The 20,817-nt window shown below is 36.0% G+C and overlaps 2 protein-coding genes across 2 annotated transcripts; one reads left to right on the top strand and one right to left on the bottom strand.

The window, feature by feature from the left end:
- Positions 1-1,646: 1,646 nt before the first annotated feature.
- Positions 1,647-6,572, bottom strand: LOC129910908 (rho GTPase-activating protein gacF). The gene is made up of 5 exons (XM_055988504.1): positions 6,320-6,572; positions 4,871-6,265; positions 2,106-2,333; positions 1,928-2,049; positions 1,647-1,866 (listed from the first exon to the last, which is right to left on the bottom strand). The coding sequence occupies exons 1-5, from the start codon at positions 6,386-6,388 to the stop codon at positions 1,845-1,847; spliced, it is 1,836 nt and encodes a 611-aa protein (XP_055844479.1). The 5' UTR covers positions 6,389-6,572; the 3' UTR covers positions 1,647-1,844.
- A 2,127-nt stretch (positions 6,573-8,699) lies between these two features.
- LOC129911086 (DNA replication ATP-dependent helicase/nuclease DNA2) lies at positions 8,700-20,179 on the top strand. The gene is made up of 4 exons (XM_055988750.1): positions 8,700-9,342; positions 13,371-13,604; positions 13,659-14,471; positions 18,351-20,179. Exons 1-4 carry the CDS (start codon positions 8,785-8,787, stop codon positions 20,061-20,063), a joined length of 3,318 nt encoding a protein of 1,105 aa, XP_055844725.1. The 5' UTR covers positions 8,700-8,784; the 3' UTR covers positions 20,064-20,179.
- Positions 20,180-20,817: the final 638 nt, after the last annotated feature.

Here is a 20,817-nt window from a genome sequence, read left to right on the forward strand (position 1 = left end):
TGAGAATTATTATTTTTTTTAAATACGGTGTTATCTCCCGATAAAGATCTTAAAATGTTTCTAGTAAAAGCGGAACAAAATAAATAAAAAAAGGTTGAAGATTTTGGTGTATAATAGACTTTGGACATCCTCAATTGTTTTAGAGCAAAGTCAAATTCTTTTTAAGTGAGAAGTATATTTAATTCTTGAAAGTTGGCCATACGAAAATTGAAATTGTTATCAGTATCAGTAGAGCTACTAAATGTTTCATAAGAAAAAGACACGCGGCTGTTCTGATTTCCGTTCGAATTCTGTTTTCTCCCCTTTCCAAATTTTAGCTGTTACGAATTCCGTATTCGAACACATGTTGCGAATTCTTAGATGTTAACGAACGGACCTACAATCCAAAATTTGTTTGCCGTTTTCAATCCGTTTAGAAATTTGCTACCGGCAAACAATATTCCCCAACAAAAAAAGTGGAATGTCAATCAGTGAACAACCGTTTTCAATCCGTACGGATTCAATTTTCGTTTCCGTTTTCAAATTCAAATTAGGTACGTTCAACTCGCACTCCTCAATCCTACATTCATGGATTGCTTCCAACGTTGCTGCATGCTTTTATCACAAAGTGCATCATTTTGTTTCCTAAGCCACTGCACTGTATAAAACAGAAAATATTGAACAAAACTTAAAGCTACTTGCTAGATAACTGGCTGGTGAGTCGTAGGCAAAAATAGACTTTATTAATAACTGTATACGAGGGCGGTTTTAAAAGTTCTCGGCCTAACATAGATGGCGTTGTTTAAACAAATTAATTTTAATTACCCAAATAGCCTAATATATATTATGATTATATGTTAAGTTTCATTAAAATTGGTCACGAATTTTTATCAGTGCAATTTTTTGTTTGAACTTATCTTTTGCTAATAACGAAAATTGAAAAAAAATTAAATTACAGACGTTATTAAAATTTTGCCAAATCAAATTAAAGAAGACTTCTATTAGACATTGGGGGAATATGCACCTTCATATTCCACGGTCAAAAAGTTGGCAGCCTTATTTAAACATGTCAGACAGAGCGTCGAAGATGATCCCAGAAGCGGAAGCCAACAACATCCACCTCTACAGAAAACGTCGATAAAGTCCATAAAATGGAGATCTCTTCAGAGCGGGTTTACCACATTTTGACCGAACGAATGGGGTCGAAAAAACGTTCCGCAAGGTGGCTGCCGCGTTTGCTTAAAAAAGGACAAGTATTCAATCGAGTTGAAATCTCTAGAAAGAATCTAAACTCCATGAACTTCGATTTGGAGTACTGAACCACCCCCTTATTCAGCTGATTTGGCACCAGCAGACAACTACCTCTTTCCAAACTAAAAAAAAAAATTTCTGGACGCTAATTCTTCACCAAAGAGGAGGTGATTGCTGAGTCGGAGCTGTTTTTTCAAGAGTTGGAGGAATCGGCCTATTAAAAGGGAATAGAAGCACCAGAAAACACATGAAATGAGTGTATTGGCATAAGAAGAGAATTTGCAGAAAGGGATTAAAAAAAAGTTTAAAAATTTATTGCGTTTTATTGGTCAGGCTGTTTTCTATAAATTAGAACAAACAAACCCTATTAATTTTACTCACCTATCTAAACTTCTTGTAAATAAAGAAGAACCATAAAATGTGTCATGTAGATAGAAAAGATCCAATTTGTTCTACATAAATAAATTTTAAATACAAAAATCTTTATGTGTTCCAATAATCTCAAAAATATTTGTATCTCAATTTAAAATTTTCAACTTTGTTCTTATATCTAAAAAAAAAAGGCAAATACTGGTATTGTAATCTTCAATTTCATTTCTACATTCCGTAACGGTTTATCTAACAATTTTTTGAGATCTGGAATTAAAAGAAAACTTAACAAATGCAATTTTCGAAATCATTGAAGTGGGGTACAAACCTGCTTTTTATGTTTAATAACTTTGCTTGGATGAATTTTCGATCCCTAGAAATTATTTCCATGCGATCTTTTGTACTTGTCTCGAAGAACACCGAATGCAATGTTCTACATGCGGAAGTCAACTAAAAAAAAACAAAAATTTGAACCAAACAAAATTATTTAAAAAACAAATTAATACCTGTTTAAGCAACCTAGCTTTCAATTTCAAACTACTCTCCGAATCATCGCAGCCGCTTGTTTCAAGATGCAAATTAATAACAAAAATTAATGTATCCTTGATTGTTTGCACAATTCGCTGTATATAATCTGTCCTAAATAGCCGACGTGTAAGATAACCTCTAGCATGTGCATTGATTACAGTTGCAGCAATATGAATTCGTTTCCTTTGGTTCTCCTCTCTTACAAGCTACATGTTTTATTTTTTTTTTTCAGGAATTCAATATTTATTTAAGAAATTTAGTAAAATTTAAAAAACTACGAGTTAGAAGTTAGTAAGTAAGTCTTTTATTTGTTTTGTTAGTTTAAACCATTATAAATAGGTTAGTTTTTTTGGTTTTTCGATTGAAGATATAGTTTATAAATTATTATGTATTCGATAAATATAGAGATAGAGAGAAAAAACATAGCGCATAGCGAGAATACTTTATTTTTTTTTTTGAGAAATATACTCATTTCTTTTTTAAAGCTACCAATACAAATAATTATTATTTTGGACTAGATAATATAACAAGGCACATGCTTTGATAAATTTTTTTTCTGATATATAAGAGAATAATAATAATTTATAAGTCAGACTAGATTTTTTTTCTATATTAAATACATTTTTTTTTTTGTTTAATACAGTGTGAGGTAAGAACTATAGAAGCTTTATGTAACAGTTATTGTGGCTTGAGTTGAATACATGAAAACCTGATGAAATAAAAAATTTACATTTATCTATTGTTATGAAAATTGAGATGAAACAGCAGAATATGGTTCTCTTTCGACCAAAGAAATCAAATGTCCTAATTCGAGTTAACTCTTCAACAAAATGAAAAACTTATTTATTTTTACTTAAAAAATAAGCTACGGTTTTAGTGGGTTCAATTTAAGGCCCGCGAACAAGGATATTGATGAAATTATAGCCATTTCATAAGCAATTAAATTTTGGATTGTAAGCAGCTCAAGGCATATTTCATTCAATTAAATCCTTTTAAAACAGTTTTGTTTTGTTTGCTTGAAAATTATATTGGTGTCATACACTTAGATGAAAGTGCAAAAATAAATGTACTTGATAAAGAGTTTCTTTTATATTCAATTTGATCTGGTTTTGAATAAGCTTAGGCTATATAAGTTCACTTGTTTCGTTTAGACATTTCGTGAACAACATTCTCTAATTACAGTATTATTAAAGCATTTTTAATAATAATGCAGCAAAGTTCTAATGCATTCCATTTTATGCGGTTGACTGTGAACAGGTTTAAATTTGTCTCCAACCGTTGCAGCAAGTGATTGCATGCATTTTAAGTTTATCATTGTAATTCTACAATAACCCATTCAAAACTAGTATTTTTTTTTTTTTTTTGTAAATTAAAGTAATGTTTTTTGTTCAATTGACTTCTAAGAGCTGTTTTGAAAAATAAATATTCTAAACGAAGAAGATAACACTGCTGTTTATCGTTATTTGTATACGATTTATTACTTCTGGGGATTGCTGGTTTTTTTTAACCATCTCTGTGAAAGTTTATTTTCCCTTGTTTAGATGAGAGAGATATTTGTTCGAATATTGTGAGTAAGTAATTTAAGAGATTGATGCTGCTGATCTCGAACTCAAAATCATGTCGGAATTAAAAAGTGCCATTTTATATTTTATAAAACATTTTTAAATGTAGTGCTTAATTCTTCATTTTTTTATCACCCCCAATTTTGATCTGATTTTTCAAATTTTTTTTTAATAAGCTAACACTAATGACCGGAACAAGACCAAGGCAAATGCAGAGTTATAGAATAACACATTCGTTTTTTTTTTTTGTAAAAACCTCCAAAAATATGTTAGGGTATGTCTGAAAGCCGCATATCAATCTTATTCTGAGTTTCACGTGGACAAACTTCGACCCTCGAAGACTACATTTAAACGAGTTCAGCTAGCTTTATATGAAAAAAGTTTTACCAGAATTTTGAAATGAAAAATGAATTTAATTTACATTGAACAACTTTGCACTCAAAGGAGTGGAATAGCGAAATAATTTTTGTTTTTCTCTTTTGAAATCTTTATCACGTAGAACTCACAAAAAAACTGAGTGGTTATACATTTTTTTTTTTGGTGAAATGCAAAACAGTTAATAGTTCTTTTTTTCACTTAAATTGTTGAAAAACCAGTATCAGTCTCATTGTGAATTTCACGAGTACAATTTTTCACCCGAAATCATTTTATTCGGCAGTTATGTCAAAAGCTACTGCGAATTTCATCCGAATGGAATGGAACTAACTTTGTCATCAAAATTTAAGAAAAATACAGCTGGCGATTATCTCAAATTTTACCCGAAGGATTTTGCCGTATCAGTTGTACTTATCCGCAGTATTCTAAACTTAAATAAATTAATGAGTGCTTTTTCTATTAGACAAGTTTTCTATAAAAAATGATAAATTATTAAAATCTGTAGTTAAAATGCAAAGTACCTAATTTCTTGAAGAACTCAAAACATTTAGTCGAAATCTTTGGATCAATTGGAGTGTAAAGGAAATCAGTTTAGTTTCTAATACGTGGATCATAATATTTTATCTTTAACTCAAATGTTTAGTTTAGCCACATATTTTTTAATAAAATAATTTAAAGTTTTAACAAAAAAGAAAACAAACAAGTTAATTCAAGGAATTCATATAGTTCATACCTACACCCTGTAAAATATTAGCATCAGATTCTGAAGACAAAACAAAATTAATTTTCGTTCACTCAAAACTCACACGACGGCCAGTACTCTGCGGTGATGGTGATGGATCTCTAACTATTGCCGCAGATGCATCTTTAATATTCTCTAAAAATAACCGTCGTCGTGGAGTAACACGTGCCGAACATGAAGAAGACTCTTGTTCAGGTGATACTGATGTTGGTGAACTATGGGCGGAATCAATAACAATTGTTGGTGATGGTGGTGATCCAGTCGTCGTCGTTGTCGTCCCTCCTGCATGTATCTGAACTTTCGCAACTCTTGCTGATAGTTGTTCCAACAATAATTTCTGTTGTGTTTCAAATTCTTTTTGTAGACGTTTCTGTTCGATTTGTTGTTGACGTACCAATTCTATAAATCTTGCTCGATGTTGTTCTTCAATATCTTTCAATAGATCCAAATTCGATGTAGATTGTGGTGGAGTCATTGTTGATATAGTTGATATATCAGAACTATTTGAATTAGGTTTCTTTGGTGTTGTAATTGGTTTAACAATTTTATGTTTCCTTCCCAACTTCGTTTTCGAAGATGGCTTCATTTCATATGGACTACGTTTGGCTCTAAAAATGATGGTATTATTTGTGAAATGATTAAGACTCGGCGAAGAAGGAGATTTAGCTTTCGGTTTGGTGGCTTCAACTTTCTGAACACGTTTGGCTTTCGATTCAACTGTGTCCTGAGTGGCAGTGGATTTTTTTAGTTTTTGATTCTTAATGTGTTCCAAGAGCGCACTACTCGGACCATCTAAAGTGAATGAATTCGAACGAATTAGATTCGATTCAATGTCTGCTTTGAGAGTTGGACTCCCGCAGAGACGTTTGGATGTTGTAGTCGAGCAAATGGGATTATTTTGGACACTTGGTGTTGGTGGATTAACGCAAATCGAAGGAATTGGGATAAAGGCGGCATATGGTTGGGGTTTAATGGGATTCTGGGGAGATGTGGATTCGTCTTTGGTTGGTGACAACGACTTAGGCACGTCAGGGGAGATCTTATTTTCATTTTGGTCAAGTTTTGGGGGTCTTTCGAGAACCATCGACTGAAAGTCGGCATCATCTTCGAATCCTTCGAGTGTCAGTATGATGGAATTTGCACGATTGTCATAAACAAGAGTGTCAGTTTTACGGAGCTTGTCCAAACGTTCTCGTTTGGATGTGGAAGCAGTTGATGTACTAGCTTCATTGGAATTGTTTTGTTTTTGTTGTTTTCTTGGTGTTTGGCTTGGTTGAGGGATATGACTATGACCATGACGAAGAAGATTACATGAAGATGATTGGTCTAAGCCAGTTGTTGTTGTTGTTATAGTTGATTGTTTGTTAACAACAAAATTGTGTTGTTTTTTTCTAGCATTTTCCAATTGAATTGCTAATTCTTTGAAGGCTAACATTTGCCGGCGTTTTTCTGGTGTCATCTAATTATTATTATATTTTTAAATAAAACAAATATATGTTTGTGGAATACTTACTAAAGGCGGTAAAATTGGTATTCCATCAATTTTATAAATTGATATATATTTTGAACGATTTGTAGCCATTTTTAGAGGTATATTTTAATAAAGTGATGGTATTTTTGGTATTTTTACTACTGGCTGTTATGTAGTTTTGTTTTTCGAAAGCAAATTCACACTAATTGGATTAGAAAAAAAATGAAAATAAATTCTTGTAACGATTTTTGTTTTCACTTTTAGCCATTGCTATGGTAACTTCAAAAAATAAAATAAATAATAAGCAAACCAACAACAACAAAAATAATATACAAAGTTGTCAAATTTGATTTAAGCGAGTCTCGTAGGTTCGATTTTGAGGCGAAATGAAGAATAAATGAGCGCGTTCAACCTTCATGGATTAAAAAATTATCGTTTTCTTTTAAGCCCTGTTCCATTGGAGGTGGTAGTTTACTCGTGAGTAATAATCTACTACAACAACTACACTTTCGTATCTCCTTGAGTAGAAGATCGTGTGTTATTTGTAGTACTAGATCTACTCATGAGTAAACTACCACCTCCAATGGAACAGGGCCTTTATGGACCATATTCACTAAACACATGTTTAAGGATCAGAGGACCTGTTTCAAAACTTACATCAGCGATCTCAAAAATCACTAGTTGAGTCCGATTCAACGTCACGAAAAAGCTGAAATCCTTGGGCTCCATTAGGATTAGCCCTGTTCCATTGGAGGTGGTAGTTTACTACTAGTAGATGTTTTGGTTAATCTAGTACTCTATCATCTACTCATGATCTTCTTCCCGAGTAGATACGATTTGTATTGAATTCATTGAGAGTGCCATCCATTGAAAATCGCTAGTAAACTACTAGTAGTACTTTGCCACCTCCCAAAGGAATGGGGCTATTAGCTGAGTTCCTTTGGAAATATTTATCTACTGCTTAGTACTAACAGCTGCTTTGAACTACTTTTTTAATACAGCAAAAGTAGTTCAAAGTAGTTTTAAGTACTAAGCAGTAGAAAAAAGTTGCCAAAGGAACGCAGCTATTATCTACCACAAAGTACTTTTTAGTACTTTAAATGCATTCAAAGACATTTTTTCTATAGAAGAAAAAGAGTTGAATGCAACCAGAAATATTTTGCAGTAGATACTGGAGCCAAAAGGCAAACAGCTGATCGATGAAAACGTTACAAACGAATAGCAGTGTTGACGGTTTTTTCACTTTAAATTCATTTATTTCTTGCTTTAAAAATTAATTTCTGTTGATTTTTCTTAATTTTGAATTTGTTGACTTTGACAGAATAATCGATGATATTTTTTCGTTAGCATTTTCGCTGTCGACTTTGGAGACTTGAAAATTTTTCGTTTCGCATCAGCAGCGTACTAGGCTTTTAATCTGAAATTATATTTAACAGTTCATTAGTTTTTAGAGTATCCATTAATAATAATTTTAAAAGTATATATTTTTGTTTACCTCACCCAGGAATTGAACACTACTCTACCCACTCGGTCATCTTAGAATATTCATTAACAAAATCAAAAACCTTATGCCCACTCTTCAAGAGTCGATTTTAGCCGAACGATATGTCGTTCGACTAGGACTAGTTTTGCAAATGCAAAACTTTGTAATTTCTGTGAAGCTTCTATAAGTTTATTAACCGAAGCTTTTCCGAAAAACAAGCTTTCCTCGGTTAAGGTTCTTTAACAGTGTTTAAACAACTTATTAGACGTTTTTAAAGCAAGTTCGAACTTCTACAAGCAATTAAATTCTGAAGCAAGGTGTATACAAAAGCTCTATGAAATGTAATACCTGGGAGATTTCAGTTTACAGAAGATGGGGTCAATTTCCCGATCTGTGAAACCGTCGCCGTTTTTTATTATCCTCTTGCTTTTCATCAGGATCACGAATTGTGATCCCGTGCATTTTTCTTGATTCCAAGAGCAGTGTTGACGGTTTTTTCATTTTTAATACATTTATTTCTTGTGTTAAAAATTATTATTTTATGTTTTTCTTGATTTTAAAATAATTTAAATTTTTTTATTTTTGTATATATTTTCGTTAGCATTGTTCGTTTCGCTTCAGCTGCGTACTAGGCTTTAGTGCTATTTGTATGTAAAAAAAGTATACAATTTTTTTTTTTGCACCAAAAAATTAGCTTTCTGTATCATTTTTGTAATTTTTTCATTTCGGGAAATCATCAGAAAATAAGTTTGAAAATTTTCACTTTTGTACTTTTTCACATTTTAGGTCGATGTAGTTAGGCTTATCTCTGGATACATCCATTCAACGAAAGAGAGCGAACAAAAATTTCTGAATTCGCTTTCAACTTTGGTTTCTGCCATTCGATTCTCGATATCAAAATGTCATTCAAATTTGACACATTCAAAATTGCGGGTTCTAAACAAATATAAATATTTTCCGTTTCCCGCCTTGTTTATAATCACGTTTATTAATTTATTTATTTAAAAACATATCGAAATAATCAATGGCAAATTACGAAAATAAAAGATTATTATCCTGCCTCGAAAACTCACCCACCAAAATGCAACAATTGTCTAAAAAACAACGAACAGAAACTGATGGTACAAATGACAACAACAATCCCTCCGAAACCATAACCGAAAACTACGATTTCCTTCTCGATGATGATGATGACTTCGACATTCCTGACGATTATAAACAAGAACAACCCAAACTAAATCTAAACAATTGGTGCCGATGTATAGTAAAAGATATTGAAAGAGAGAAAAAGACATATCAATTAATTTTAAGGCTTCACGGAGAAGACAATCCATCGATAGAAACTGAACTTCGTCTCCAAGGACCATGGTGTAGAACTAGAGTCAAAACGAAAGATCTTGTCTCTGTTCAAGCTATTTGGGATGATACCCATCAATGCTTCAAAGTTGACAAAGACAATGGATTCATTATAACCAATCCGGATTTCCTTATTTCTGGAACTTCCGTTGTCGGAGCTTTGTTCTGCCAACGGAAAGGTGTTCTTCAAGATCGCTTTCGTGGTTTAGAAGGAAATAATAAAATTGTAAGTATTGTCATTAAGGGTGTAAGCAAGGGGGCAGGGGTAGTGAAGAGGTCACTATAAAATTCCTATAATAGAACAATTTTCTTGTTTTCTAACTTTCTCCTAAACCATTTACCAAAGTGATTTCAACGAAAATTTTCATTAAAAAAAGTTTTAGTAACCAATTTAAAAACTATGAAAAAGTTTTTAAATTTAAATTTTGAATTTTTTTTAATTATGTACTATCTATGTACATATTTTTCAAAAATCAATTGTATTTTTAGACCAGGGTCGATAATTTTTGAAACCAAAAAAAATCATAGTAGAATGAAACCCATTGGAAAAGGGGGTGAATATGATGAAAATTAAAGGAAAAATAAATTACGGGCAAGCCGAGTTCGGGAAGTGGTTGGGTTGAGTTTTTAATGGTAAAAAATGGTATATCTCGATTTCCGGCAAAACTACAAATTCTATAGAAAAAAGTTGTATGGCAAAGTTGTAAATAATAAAAACATCTACAACTTTTGTATCAACAATTTTTTCACATAACCTCAAAATTTATGTGAAAAATTCAAAAAACCGAGTTTTTGGTTTTTTATTTTTATCTTTTTCAAAAACAAAAATTTTTCTACGAAATTTGGTGAAAACTTACCTAATTATGTCCCAAATACACTGTAATTTATTTGATTTAAAATATTAATTTGTTTACCTTATTTTGACTTAATACCAAAAAAAACACCCTAATTTTCAATCGAAAATTCACGTGTCAAAATATCAGCTTTTTTCAAAAAGTCGGTGGGCGTTTCGTTCGTTAAAATGTCTATTTTCTGATGGTGTAAAAAAACATTTACATTAGTATACTATAGAACATATTCTCGTAAAATTAAAAAAATGAAAAAAGCTTGAATTCGAAAAAAATTTTTTATCATTGTTTACAATTTTGGCCTATTTATTCAAATTTACACTTTAATTATTCAAAAAACGTAAGATTTATCAATGTTACATGAAATCTTACGTTTTTTGATGTATCTGCTACGTAGCAACCTATTTCTACTTCGTTTAACAAATTTTTTCTAACGAACAAAATTTCATTTAAGATGTGTCATCTTGTTTCATTTTTTGTTAAGAATGCATTGTTAGTGCTCTTTAGGCACTGCAAGAATTTCACATCATATACATCCAAATCAAAGACCCATCCAAGATATCAATTTTATTTTATGTCACCGCCCAGATCCACATAATGGCTGTGGGTCCGGTCATGCATTTTGCATAAAATAAATCAGACATCGGCTTTTAAAAAACAATCTTAGGTTATTATATGGCAGATGGCACATCTTTGCTCATGGAACTAAGACCAAGTCAATGAAAATAATTTTGTAATAAAAAACACTTTATAATTTGAAATTAAAAATCATTATAGCAATCACGGGGATGGCTTTTTGAGAAAAAAAATCATATTTGTTATTTACGAGTGATGCGCTTTCAAGCCATGCAGGTCTCATTTAAATCGGTGCTGGTTTTTTTTTTTTTTTAATATATTTATTTTTGGGCATTCTCCTTTGTTTTATATGTATATTTTTTTTTCATTATCTGCTACATATTTTCCAAATCTACTTCGTTTTTTTGGGCAGTATGTTTCACTTTTCGGGCTTAGCATTCTCATCCCTGGTACAAACTAAATTTTTAAACATTTGTATGCGCAAAAAAATATATTTTTTTTTAAACGACTCCAACAATTTTCACGACTGGGTCGCACGTACTAACTCTTGGAATTCAAAATTTAAATTTAAAGTATATGAAAATAAAAAAAAAAATAAAAAAAAGCATAAAACATAAAATTCATTCTTCAAATGAAAAAAAAAAAAAAACTCTGAATAAAATCGAGCTCCAAAAAAAGTATGCAAATGCATTTTTAGAAAAAAAAATTTCAAAATCGTTGGAGTCGTTTAAAAAAAAAAAAACAAAATAATTTTTTATAAAAAATTTGTTTTTGAAAATAAGTTTTAAAATAAAGTTGCCATTTAGTAGAAACTATTAATCAACATCTAAGACCAAAACTTAAAAAAAATTCAATCTCTCGTTTCCGAAAATTCGATTTTTCCAAAAAATTTGTAATGTTTGTTTTTTAAATCCAGAAATTATTTTTTCAAAATTTTATTTTTGAATTATATAAAAATTATAAAAGTGCTTTTGTTTAAAACATTTCGTTGAAATTAGGCAAATCGTTTGGGAGAAAATCTGATTTGAAAAAAAAACCGTTCTATTTGAGGTGCCGTTAATAAGGATTTTTGAAAAAAAAAAAAAACTTTTTTTCATACAACGATAGACCTTGTCTTAGAATTCATACCTAATTTTTTTTTTATCAAAATAGTAGTAGCCATTTAGAAAATTAAACTTTTCCAAAATTGGTATCTGACAGGTACCGTTATTTTTGGCCCAAAAAGTTAATCACAAATTTGAAGTCGATCGGCCCATTGCGTTTAGGCTGTATAGCTCCTTATACAGACCGACAGACTGACGGACTTTCGAGACCTACTTTTTTCGTATTCTCTATCATCGTTTATCACGGAAAATTGATATCTCAACTTTATTTTTTTTACGAATGCATAACTTGATATATAGAACCTATATCGCAAGTAAAAATACTCAGTTTGGAAATTAAAACCGTTTAAAAAGGTGTTATCGTGATCAAGGGGCACGGTAGTGCCCAGCCAAGTTCTCTAGCAACTTTGGTACTACACCCTTATTTACAGGATACAACTCAGGCCATTTTCGACCCCCTTCTAACTTCCATATCAAAGATGATGGTAAAAACCAAACTCCTCACAAAATTTCAGCTACTTACGCTATCGTAGAAACTTTTAATTTGGCATGTTGATGTGCCTTGTGGTGTATACAAAGGAAAAAATCGAAAATTTGAGATTTTCAATTCAGGAGGCGTAGTAACCACCCATTTTTGCTGAATTTACATCAAATATTTTAGAGCACTTCTAATTATCGTATAATCTTAAAACTTGGTAGAATGGTAGAACTGGTAGTTTATACAAAGAAAAAAATTTTAAATTTGAGACTTTGAGGTCGTGGCAACCGCTTATTTCCGCTGAATTTTCATTAAATATTATAGAGCATTTCTAACTATCGTGGAGCCCTAAAAAATGGTAGAATGGTAGACCTGGTAGTTTATACAAAAGACAACATTTAAAATATGAGAATTTTAGACAAGGGGCGTGGTAACCGATCATTTTCTCTCAGTGTTCATCAATTATAGAGATTTTAAATTTTACAGCAATACCTTGCAAAAAGTAGTGAAATCACAACAAAAAAAATTCTGTTAAAAAAGAGCTAAGTTCTCCTATGTTGAATTGATTCTGGCACAAAAAGGACTGAAATGCAAAAGTTTACCAAGTTCTAAAGCTTGGCTGTACATAAATGTTGATTGTTTAGTTGGCAATTTCTCAAATAGCTTTAAAAATCGGTAATTTAAAGAAAAATTGTCAAGAGAACAATCAACATTTTATTGATACAAATTTAAAACCAAGCTTTAAAACTTGGTACACTTTTACATTTAAGTACTTTTTGTGCCAGCATAACTTCAACATAAGAGAACTTGGCTTTTTTTAACAATAATGTTTTTGTTGTGATATTAAAAATACTTAAGACTTTTTTGTTTTTTTTTTTATAAATATAATGGTACAATTAAATTACATTATTATTTTATTAATGCTATATAAAACTTTAATACTCTTAAAAATTTTAACCACAAGAGCAGGTATGTAGGGCAACCCAGTTGTGTATTTTTATCAAAATGCAATGCAATTAGGATACTGATTTGTGGTACTATATTTGAACTCTACTTATCCGATATCCTACCAAAAACAGACGATACTGCCTACTTATTAGATTTACTGCGAAACCCAGAAAAATGTATAGGTACTAAAATTCAGCTAAGTTTGTTCTCAAATGAGTTTGCCCCTCCCTGATTAAAATCTTGCGTACGCCCTTGATTGTCATTCCCAAAATATAATATTAATAGCATGGTTGTTTTATAGATGTTCATTGGCTCCCTGGTCCATGAAATTCTTCAAACCGTCCTGGCAAAATCCTTGCAAACTCGCAAAGACATTGAAAATGTTGCCAAGGAAATTCTGGAATCCAAACAAACCATGTACACTTTGTATGACTGCAAGATGAATCGCCAGGAGGCATTCATAGAAGTCCAGAAATTCACCGAGAACATTTTCAATTTTGTTCAACAATATGTCACCGGAAAACAACCGGAAATGGTAAGTTAGAAACTTGTTGTCAACTGAATTGATTTGTAGTTTGATGTCCATTAGCTTCCAGCAGGTATGTTCAAGGAAAAAATCGACCAAATAAAAGATATCGAAGAGAATCTATGGATTCCCCAGTTGGGATTGAAAGGAAAAGTCGATGTTTCTGTAAAGATTCATCGGAGTTCCTCCAGAAATGTCCTTCCACTTGAATTAAAAACTGGCAGGGCATCATTCTCCCTCGAACATAAGGGTCAATTGATTCTTTATCAAATGATGCTTACTGCTGCTGGACAGGAAACGGACTCCGGGCTCCTTCTTTACCTGCGGGAAGGAATCATGAAAGAAATTCATGGAACTCGTAATGAAAAGAGAGATCTCATAGTTCTACGTAATGAACTTAGTTATTTTCTAACCCGTTACTTTGATGCTTCGAAAGATAAAATCCAAGAGTACCTAGCTCTGCCTGAGAAGAAATTCGAACCATTTGAATTACCAGAGCCGGTATCGCATCCAACTGCTTGTTCCAATTGTGCCTATGCTACTATCTGTAGTTCATTTGGAAAAGTTGATCCTAGTTTTGATCTTTCTGAGACACATCCACTTAGGAATGTATCGGAAGCAACCACATACCATCTCACAGATGATGATTTGAGTTACTTCACAAAGTGGTGTGGTCTTTTGTCTTTGGAAGAACAAGAAGCAAAGAAGTCCAATTATCTGAGAAGCATTTGGAAAGATTCACCAAAAACAAGAGAGAAGAATGGGAGAGCTGTAACTGAATTATCTTTAAAAAGTGTGGAAGCACTGCATGAAGGAAGGTATCAACATTGTTTTCATTTGAAAGACAACCACGATATTGACATCACAACTGTGGAGGTAAGTTTATTCCTTACTTTAATAACGTTTAATTATTCAATAATTATAATATAAAAGTGACACCGATAAAAATTTTATTTTTTGGACACAATGCGACACAACGCGACACAACGCGACACAATGCGACACAACGCGACACAATGCGACACAACGCGACACAATGCGACAAAACGCGACACAATGCGACACAATGCGACACAATGCGACACAATGCGACACAACGCGACACAACGCGACACAATGCGACACAATGCGACACAATGCGACACAATGCGACACAACGCGACACAATGCGACACAATGCGACACAATGCGACACAACGCGACACAATGCGACACAATGCGACACAACGCGACACAATGCGACACAACGCGACACAACGCGACACAATGCGACACAACACGACACAATGCGACACAATGCGACACAACGCGACACAATGCGACACAATGCTACACAACGCGACAAAACGCGACACAATGCGACACAATGCTACACAACGCGACACAACGCGACACAATGCGACACAACACGACACAATGCGACACAATGCGACACAACGCGACACAACGCGACACAATGCGACACAACGCGACACAATGCGACACAACGCGACACAATGCGACACAATGCGACACAACGCGACACAATGCGACACAATGCGACACAACGCGACACAACGCGACACAATGCGACACAATGTGACACAACGCGACACAACGCGACACAATGCCACACAACGCGACACAATGCGACACAATGCGACACAATGCGACACAACGCGACACAACGCGACACAATGCGACACAACGCGACACAATGCGACACAATGCGACACAACGCGACACAATGCGACACAACGCGACACAATGCGACACAATGCGACACAACGTGACACAATGCGACACAATGCGACACAACGCGACACAACGTGACAATATGCGACACAATGCGACACAATGCGACACAACGCGACACAATGCGACACAATGCGACACAACGCGACACAATGCGACACAATGCGACACAATGCGACACAATGCGACACAATGCGACACAATGCGACACAACGCGACACAACGCGACACAATGCGACACAATGCGACACAATGCGACACAATGCGACACAACGCGACACAATGCGACACAACGCGACACAATGCGACACAATGCGACACAATGCGACACAACGTGACACAACGCGACACAACGCGACACAATGCGACACAACGCGACACAATGCGACACAACGTGACACAATGCGACACAATGCGACACAATGCGACACAATGCGACACAATGCGACACAATGCGACACAATGCGACACAATGCGACACAACGCGACACAATGCGACACAATGCGACACAATGCGACACAATGCGACACAACGCGACACAACGCGACACAACACGACACAATGCGACACAATGCGACACAATGCGACACAATGCGACACAACGCGACACAATGCGACACAACGCGACACAATGCGACACAACGCGACACAATGCGACACAACGCGACACAATGCGACACAATGCGACACAACGCGACACAACGCGACACAATGCGACACAACACGACACAATGCGACACAATGCGACACAACGCGACACAACGCGACACAATGCGACACAATGCGACACAACGCGACACAACGCGACACAATGCGACACAACACGACACAATGCGACACAATGCGACACAATGCGACACAACGCGACACAATGCGACACAATGCGACACAATGCGACACAACGCGACACAACGCGACACAATGCGACACAACGCGACACAATGCGACACAATGCGACACAACGCGACACAATGCGACACAACGCGACACAATGCGACACAACGCGACACAATGCGACACAACGCGACACAATGCGACACAACGCGACACAATGCGACACAATGCGACACAACGTGACACAATGCGACACAATGCGACACAATGCGACACAACGCGACACAATGCGACACAATGCGACACAACGCGACACAACGCGACACAATGCGACACAACGCGACACAACGCGACACAATGCGACACAACGCAACACAATGCGACACAATGCGACACAATGCGACACAACGCGACACAACGCGACACAATGCGACACAATGCGACACAACGCGACACAATGCGACACAATGCGACACAATGCGACACAATGCGACACAATGCGACACAACGCGACACAATGCGACACAATGCGACACAATGCGACACAACGCGACACAATGCGACACAACACGACACAATGCGACACAATGCGACACAATGCGACACAACGCGACACAATGCGACACAACGCGACACAATGCGACACAACGCGACACAATGCGACACAATGCGACACAACGCGACACAATGCGACACAATGCGACACAACGCGACACAACGCGACACAATGCGACACAACACGACACAATGCGACACAATGCGACACAACGCGACACAACGCGATACAATGCGACACAATGCGACACAACGCGACACAACGCGACACAACACGACACAATGCGACACAATGCGACACAATGCGACACAATGCGACACAATGCGACACAACGCGACACAATGCGACACAACGCGACACAATGCGACACAATGCGACACAATGCGACACAACGCGACACAACGCGACACAATGCGACACAACGCGACACAATGCGACACAATGCGACACAACGCGACACAACGTGACACAATGCGACACAATGCGAAACAACGCGACACAACGCGACACAATGCGACACAACGCGACACAACGCGACACAACGCGACACAATGCGACACAACACGACACAATGCGACACAATGCGACACAACGCGACACAACGCGACACAATGCGACACAATGCGACACAACGCGACACAACGCGACACAATGCGACACAATGCGACACAACACGACACAATGCGACACAATGCGACACAACGCGACACAATGCGACACAACGCGACACAATGTGACACAATGCGACACAATGCGACACAACGCGACACAACGCGACACAATGCGACACAACGCGACACAATGCGACACAATGCGACACAACGCGACACAACGCGACACAATGCGACACAACGCGACACAATGCGACACAACGCGACATAATGCGACACAACGCGACACAATGCGACACAATGCGACACAACGCGACACAACGCGACACAATGCGACACAACGCGACACAACGCGACACAACGCGACACAATGCGACACAACACGACACAATGCGACACAATGCGACACAACGCAACACAACGCGACACAATGCGACACAATGCGACACAACGCGACACAACGCGACACAACGCGACACAATGCGACACAACGCGACACAATGCGACACAATGCGACACAATGCGACACAACGCGACACAACGCGACACAATGCGACACAACGCGACACAATGCGACACAACGCGACACAATGCGACACAACGCGACACAATGCGACACAACACGACACAATGCGACACAACGCGACACAACGCGACACAATGCGACACAATGCGACACAACGCGACACAACGCGACACAACACGACACAATGCGACACAATGCGACACAATGCGACACAACGCGACACAATGCGACACAACGCGACACAATGCGACACAACGCGACACAATGCGACACAACGTGACACAATGCGACACAATGCGACACAATGCGACACAACGCGACACAATGCGACACAATGCAACACAACGCGACAAAACAAAAAAGTCCTTTTCAGAGATTATTTTCGCTATCGAACTCCTTAAGCAACTATTTTGCTTGTGTCACTTCAATATAATTACTTTTATTCAATACTTTAACCTCTTGCCCTACATTATAAAGAAATTTCCATTTCTAGATATCCCTTGGCGAGTATGTGATTGTTAGCTCAACGAAGCGTGTATCCATAGCTTCAGGATTTGTTTATGATATCTCCCAACGGACAATAACCATCAATTTAGAAAGAAATCTAGAAAACAACTACAAAAACCAGACATTCATTGTAGACAAGCATGAATCCCAGTCAGAACAAATCTTCAATTACACAAATTTAGGAGTTCTCCTGGACAATTCTGACAATAGTAATCAGTTACGTTCCATAATAATTCAACGGGCACAACCAACTTTTACAAAACAAATCTCAGGAAATGTTTTATCCGAAACCGGATTAAAACTTCTAGGATCCTTGAATAGCATTCAAAGGAAAGCTGCAATGGCAGCTCTAACTACAGATAGTTTTATGCTCATTAAAGGTCTACCAGGAACTGGTAAGACACAAACTCTTGTTGGAATTGTTCGTCTTTTAAATCTCATTGGGAAGACTATGATCATTACAAGTCATACCCATTCTGCAGTGGATAATTTACTCCTACGTTTGAAAGAATTCAAGGACTTGAAGATAATCCGACTTGGATCAGATTCAAGAGTACATCCGGATTTGAGAGAATACTCTGAAAGAGTTCACACTGCAGAGTGTCGTAATGAAGATGACCTGGCCAAGGTTTATTCTTCATTTAACATTGCAGCTGTAACGTGTCTTGGAGCTGGACACACAATCTTCACCCATCGCAAATTCGACTATTGTATTGTAGATGAGGCCACTCAGGTACTCCAGGCTACTGTTCTTCGTCCTTTGTTTTTCGCTTCGAAGTTTATTTTGGTGGGAGATCCTGATCAATTGCCACCACTTATTCGATCGAAGGAGGCTCGTGCATTGGGAGCTGATGAAAGTTTATTTAAAAGACTCGATTCCACGGAAGCTACCTCAGTTCTATCGTTGCAGTATCGCATGAATAAAACAATCACTCGATTAGCCAATGAGTTGACTTATAACGGCGAGTTGAAATGTAACGATGCAAAAGTCTCCAATGGAGTTATGAAATTGGAGAAACCTATAACTGGATCAAAATGGAAACAAAGAGCACTTCAGGGACATATTGATCAATCAGTTGTGTTCATTGACACCTTAGATTGCCTCGAGAGGACTAATCGATTTGCTAATTTGCGGAGAAATTCTGATGAGGAAAACCTGACTGATGAAGATCGCACAAACAATGCACAGATATTCAAATACACAAACTATTGCGATGCAGGTGTTATATTTGAACTTGTCAAAGAGGTTCTTCAAACTGGTTTCGATGGAAGTCGGATAGGGATTATAGCTCCCTATCGAGCACAGGTGGATCTTTTGAAAAGAATTGCTGGCAAATATAGTGAGACTTTTAATGACCTTGGTTTTGCTAATGTAGAAGTAAACACTGTTGATCAGTATCAGGGACGAGATAAAGACGTTATATTGTATTCATGTACTCGAACTGGATCGTCGGCATGTAAAACCCTAGAGAAAAGTAAAGGGGTGGAGATTCTTGAAGATAAACGTCGTCTAACTGTGGCTATTACTAGGTCAAAACATAAACTTATTATTGTTGGTGATTCTGCTTGTCTAAAGCAGTACACTCCATTCAATGAGTTGTTGGGGAAGATTCCTAGTTCGTGTAAGTTGGTATTGGAAGATGGAAGAAATGGATTTAGTTGGGAAAGCGTTTTAGCTGGGATTAAACAAGTGATGTGATTACTGCCGAAATAGGGTTTTAAGTTTATTTATATGGAATTTTTTTTGCAAAATTGTTTAGTTTTAAGGACTTTTATGTCTTCAGTTTTTTAAGGAAGAATGTCTATTGTGTTTTGTTTTTTACAACTTGTTCTTTATTAAAAAAGTGTTCAATAACTCGAAATTTAAGAAAAGAAACGTTAAGAATTATTTATTACTTTACAGACATATAAACTTGGTGATCAAAATTGGAATTGTCCATATGATGAATATTTGAAAGTTGAAACCTGATTTTTTTAAGGATGTTGTAGTAAACGTTAAATATTTTTCCCAGGAACTATTTCCAGATGGCGGATTTATCTCCAAGATTTTCAGCCCTGTCGACTTAATTAATTAAAAAAATGGTTTACTCAGTCCTCAGGATTTACTAGTTGTATTTTATCGGAATTTTTGTATACTAGAAAATGTTACACATACGCCATAGTGGTCGATTAAATTTAAACTTTAAAACTTGAAGTAACTCAACAGTCCTACAGTACCTTGCCATATTATTAGGCCCAAGCGAAAAATATACAATTTTTCATGTGGCTGAATTTATAAACTTTTTGTCGAAATATCTTGTTTTTTTTTCTCAGATACTTACACTTATTATGTAGATACGGATTAACTCAAAAAAAGTTGGAAACATACTGTGCTCGTCGAAAGAAAAAACTACCCCAAATCTAAGAACATTACGTAACAACCAGACGATCAGAGCTTCTATATTTATGCAAGA

The sequence above is a fragment of the Episyrphus balteatus genome, chromosome 2 (assembly GCF_945859705.1).
Source record: "Episyrphus balteatus chromosome 2, idEpiBalt1.1, whole genome shotgun sequence".
Lineage (NCBI taxonomy): Eukaryota > Metazoa > Arthropoda > Insecta > Diptera > Syrphidae > Episyrphus > Episyrphus balteatus.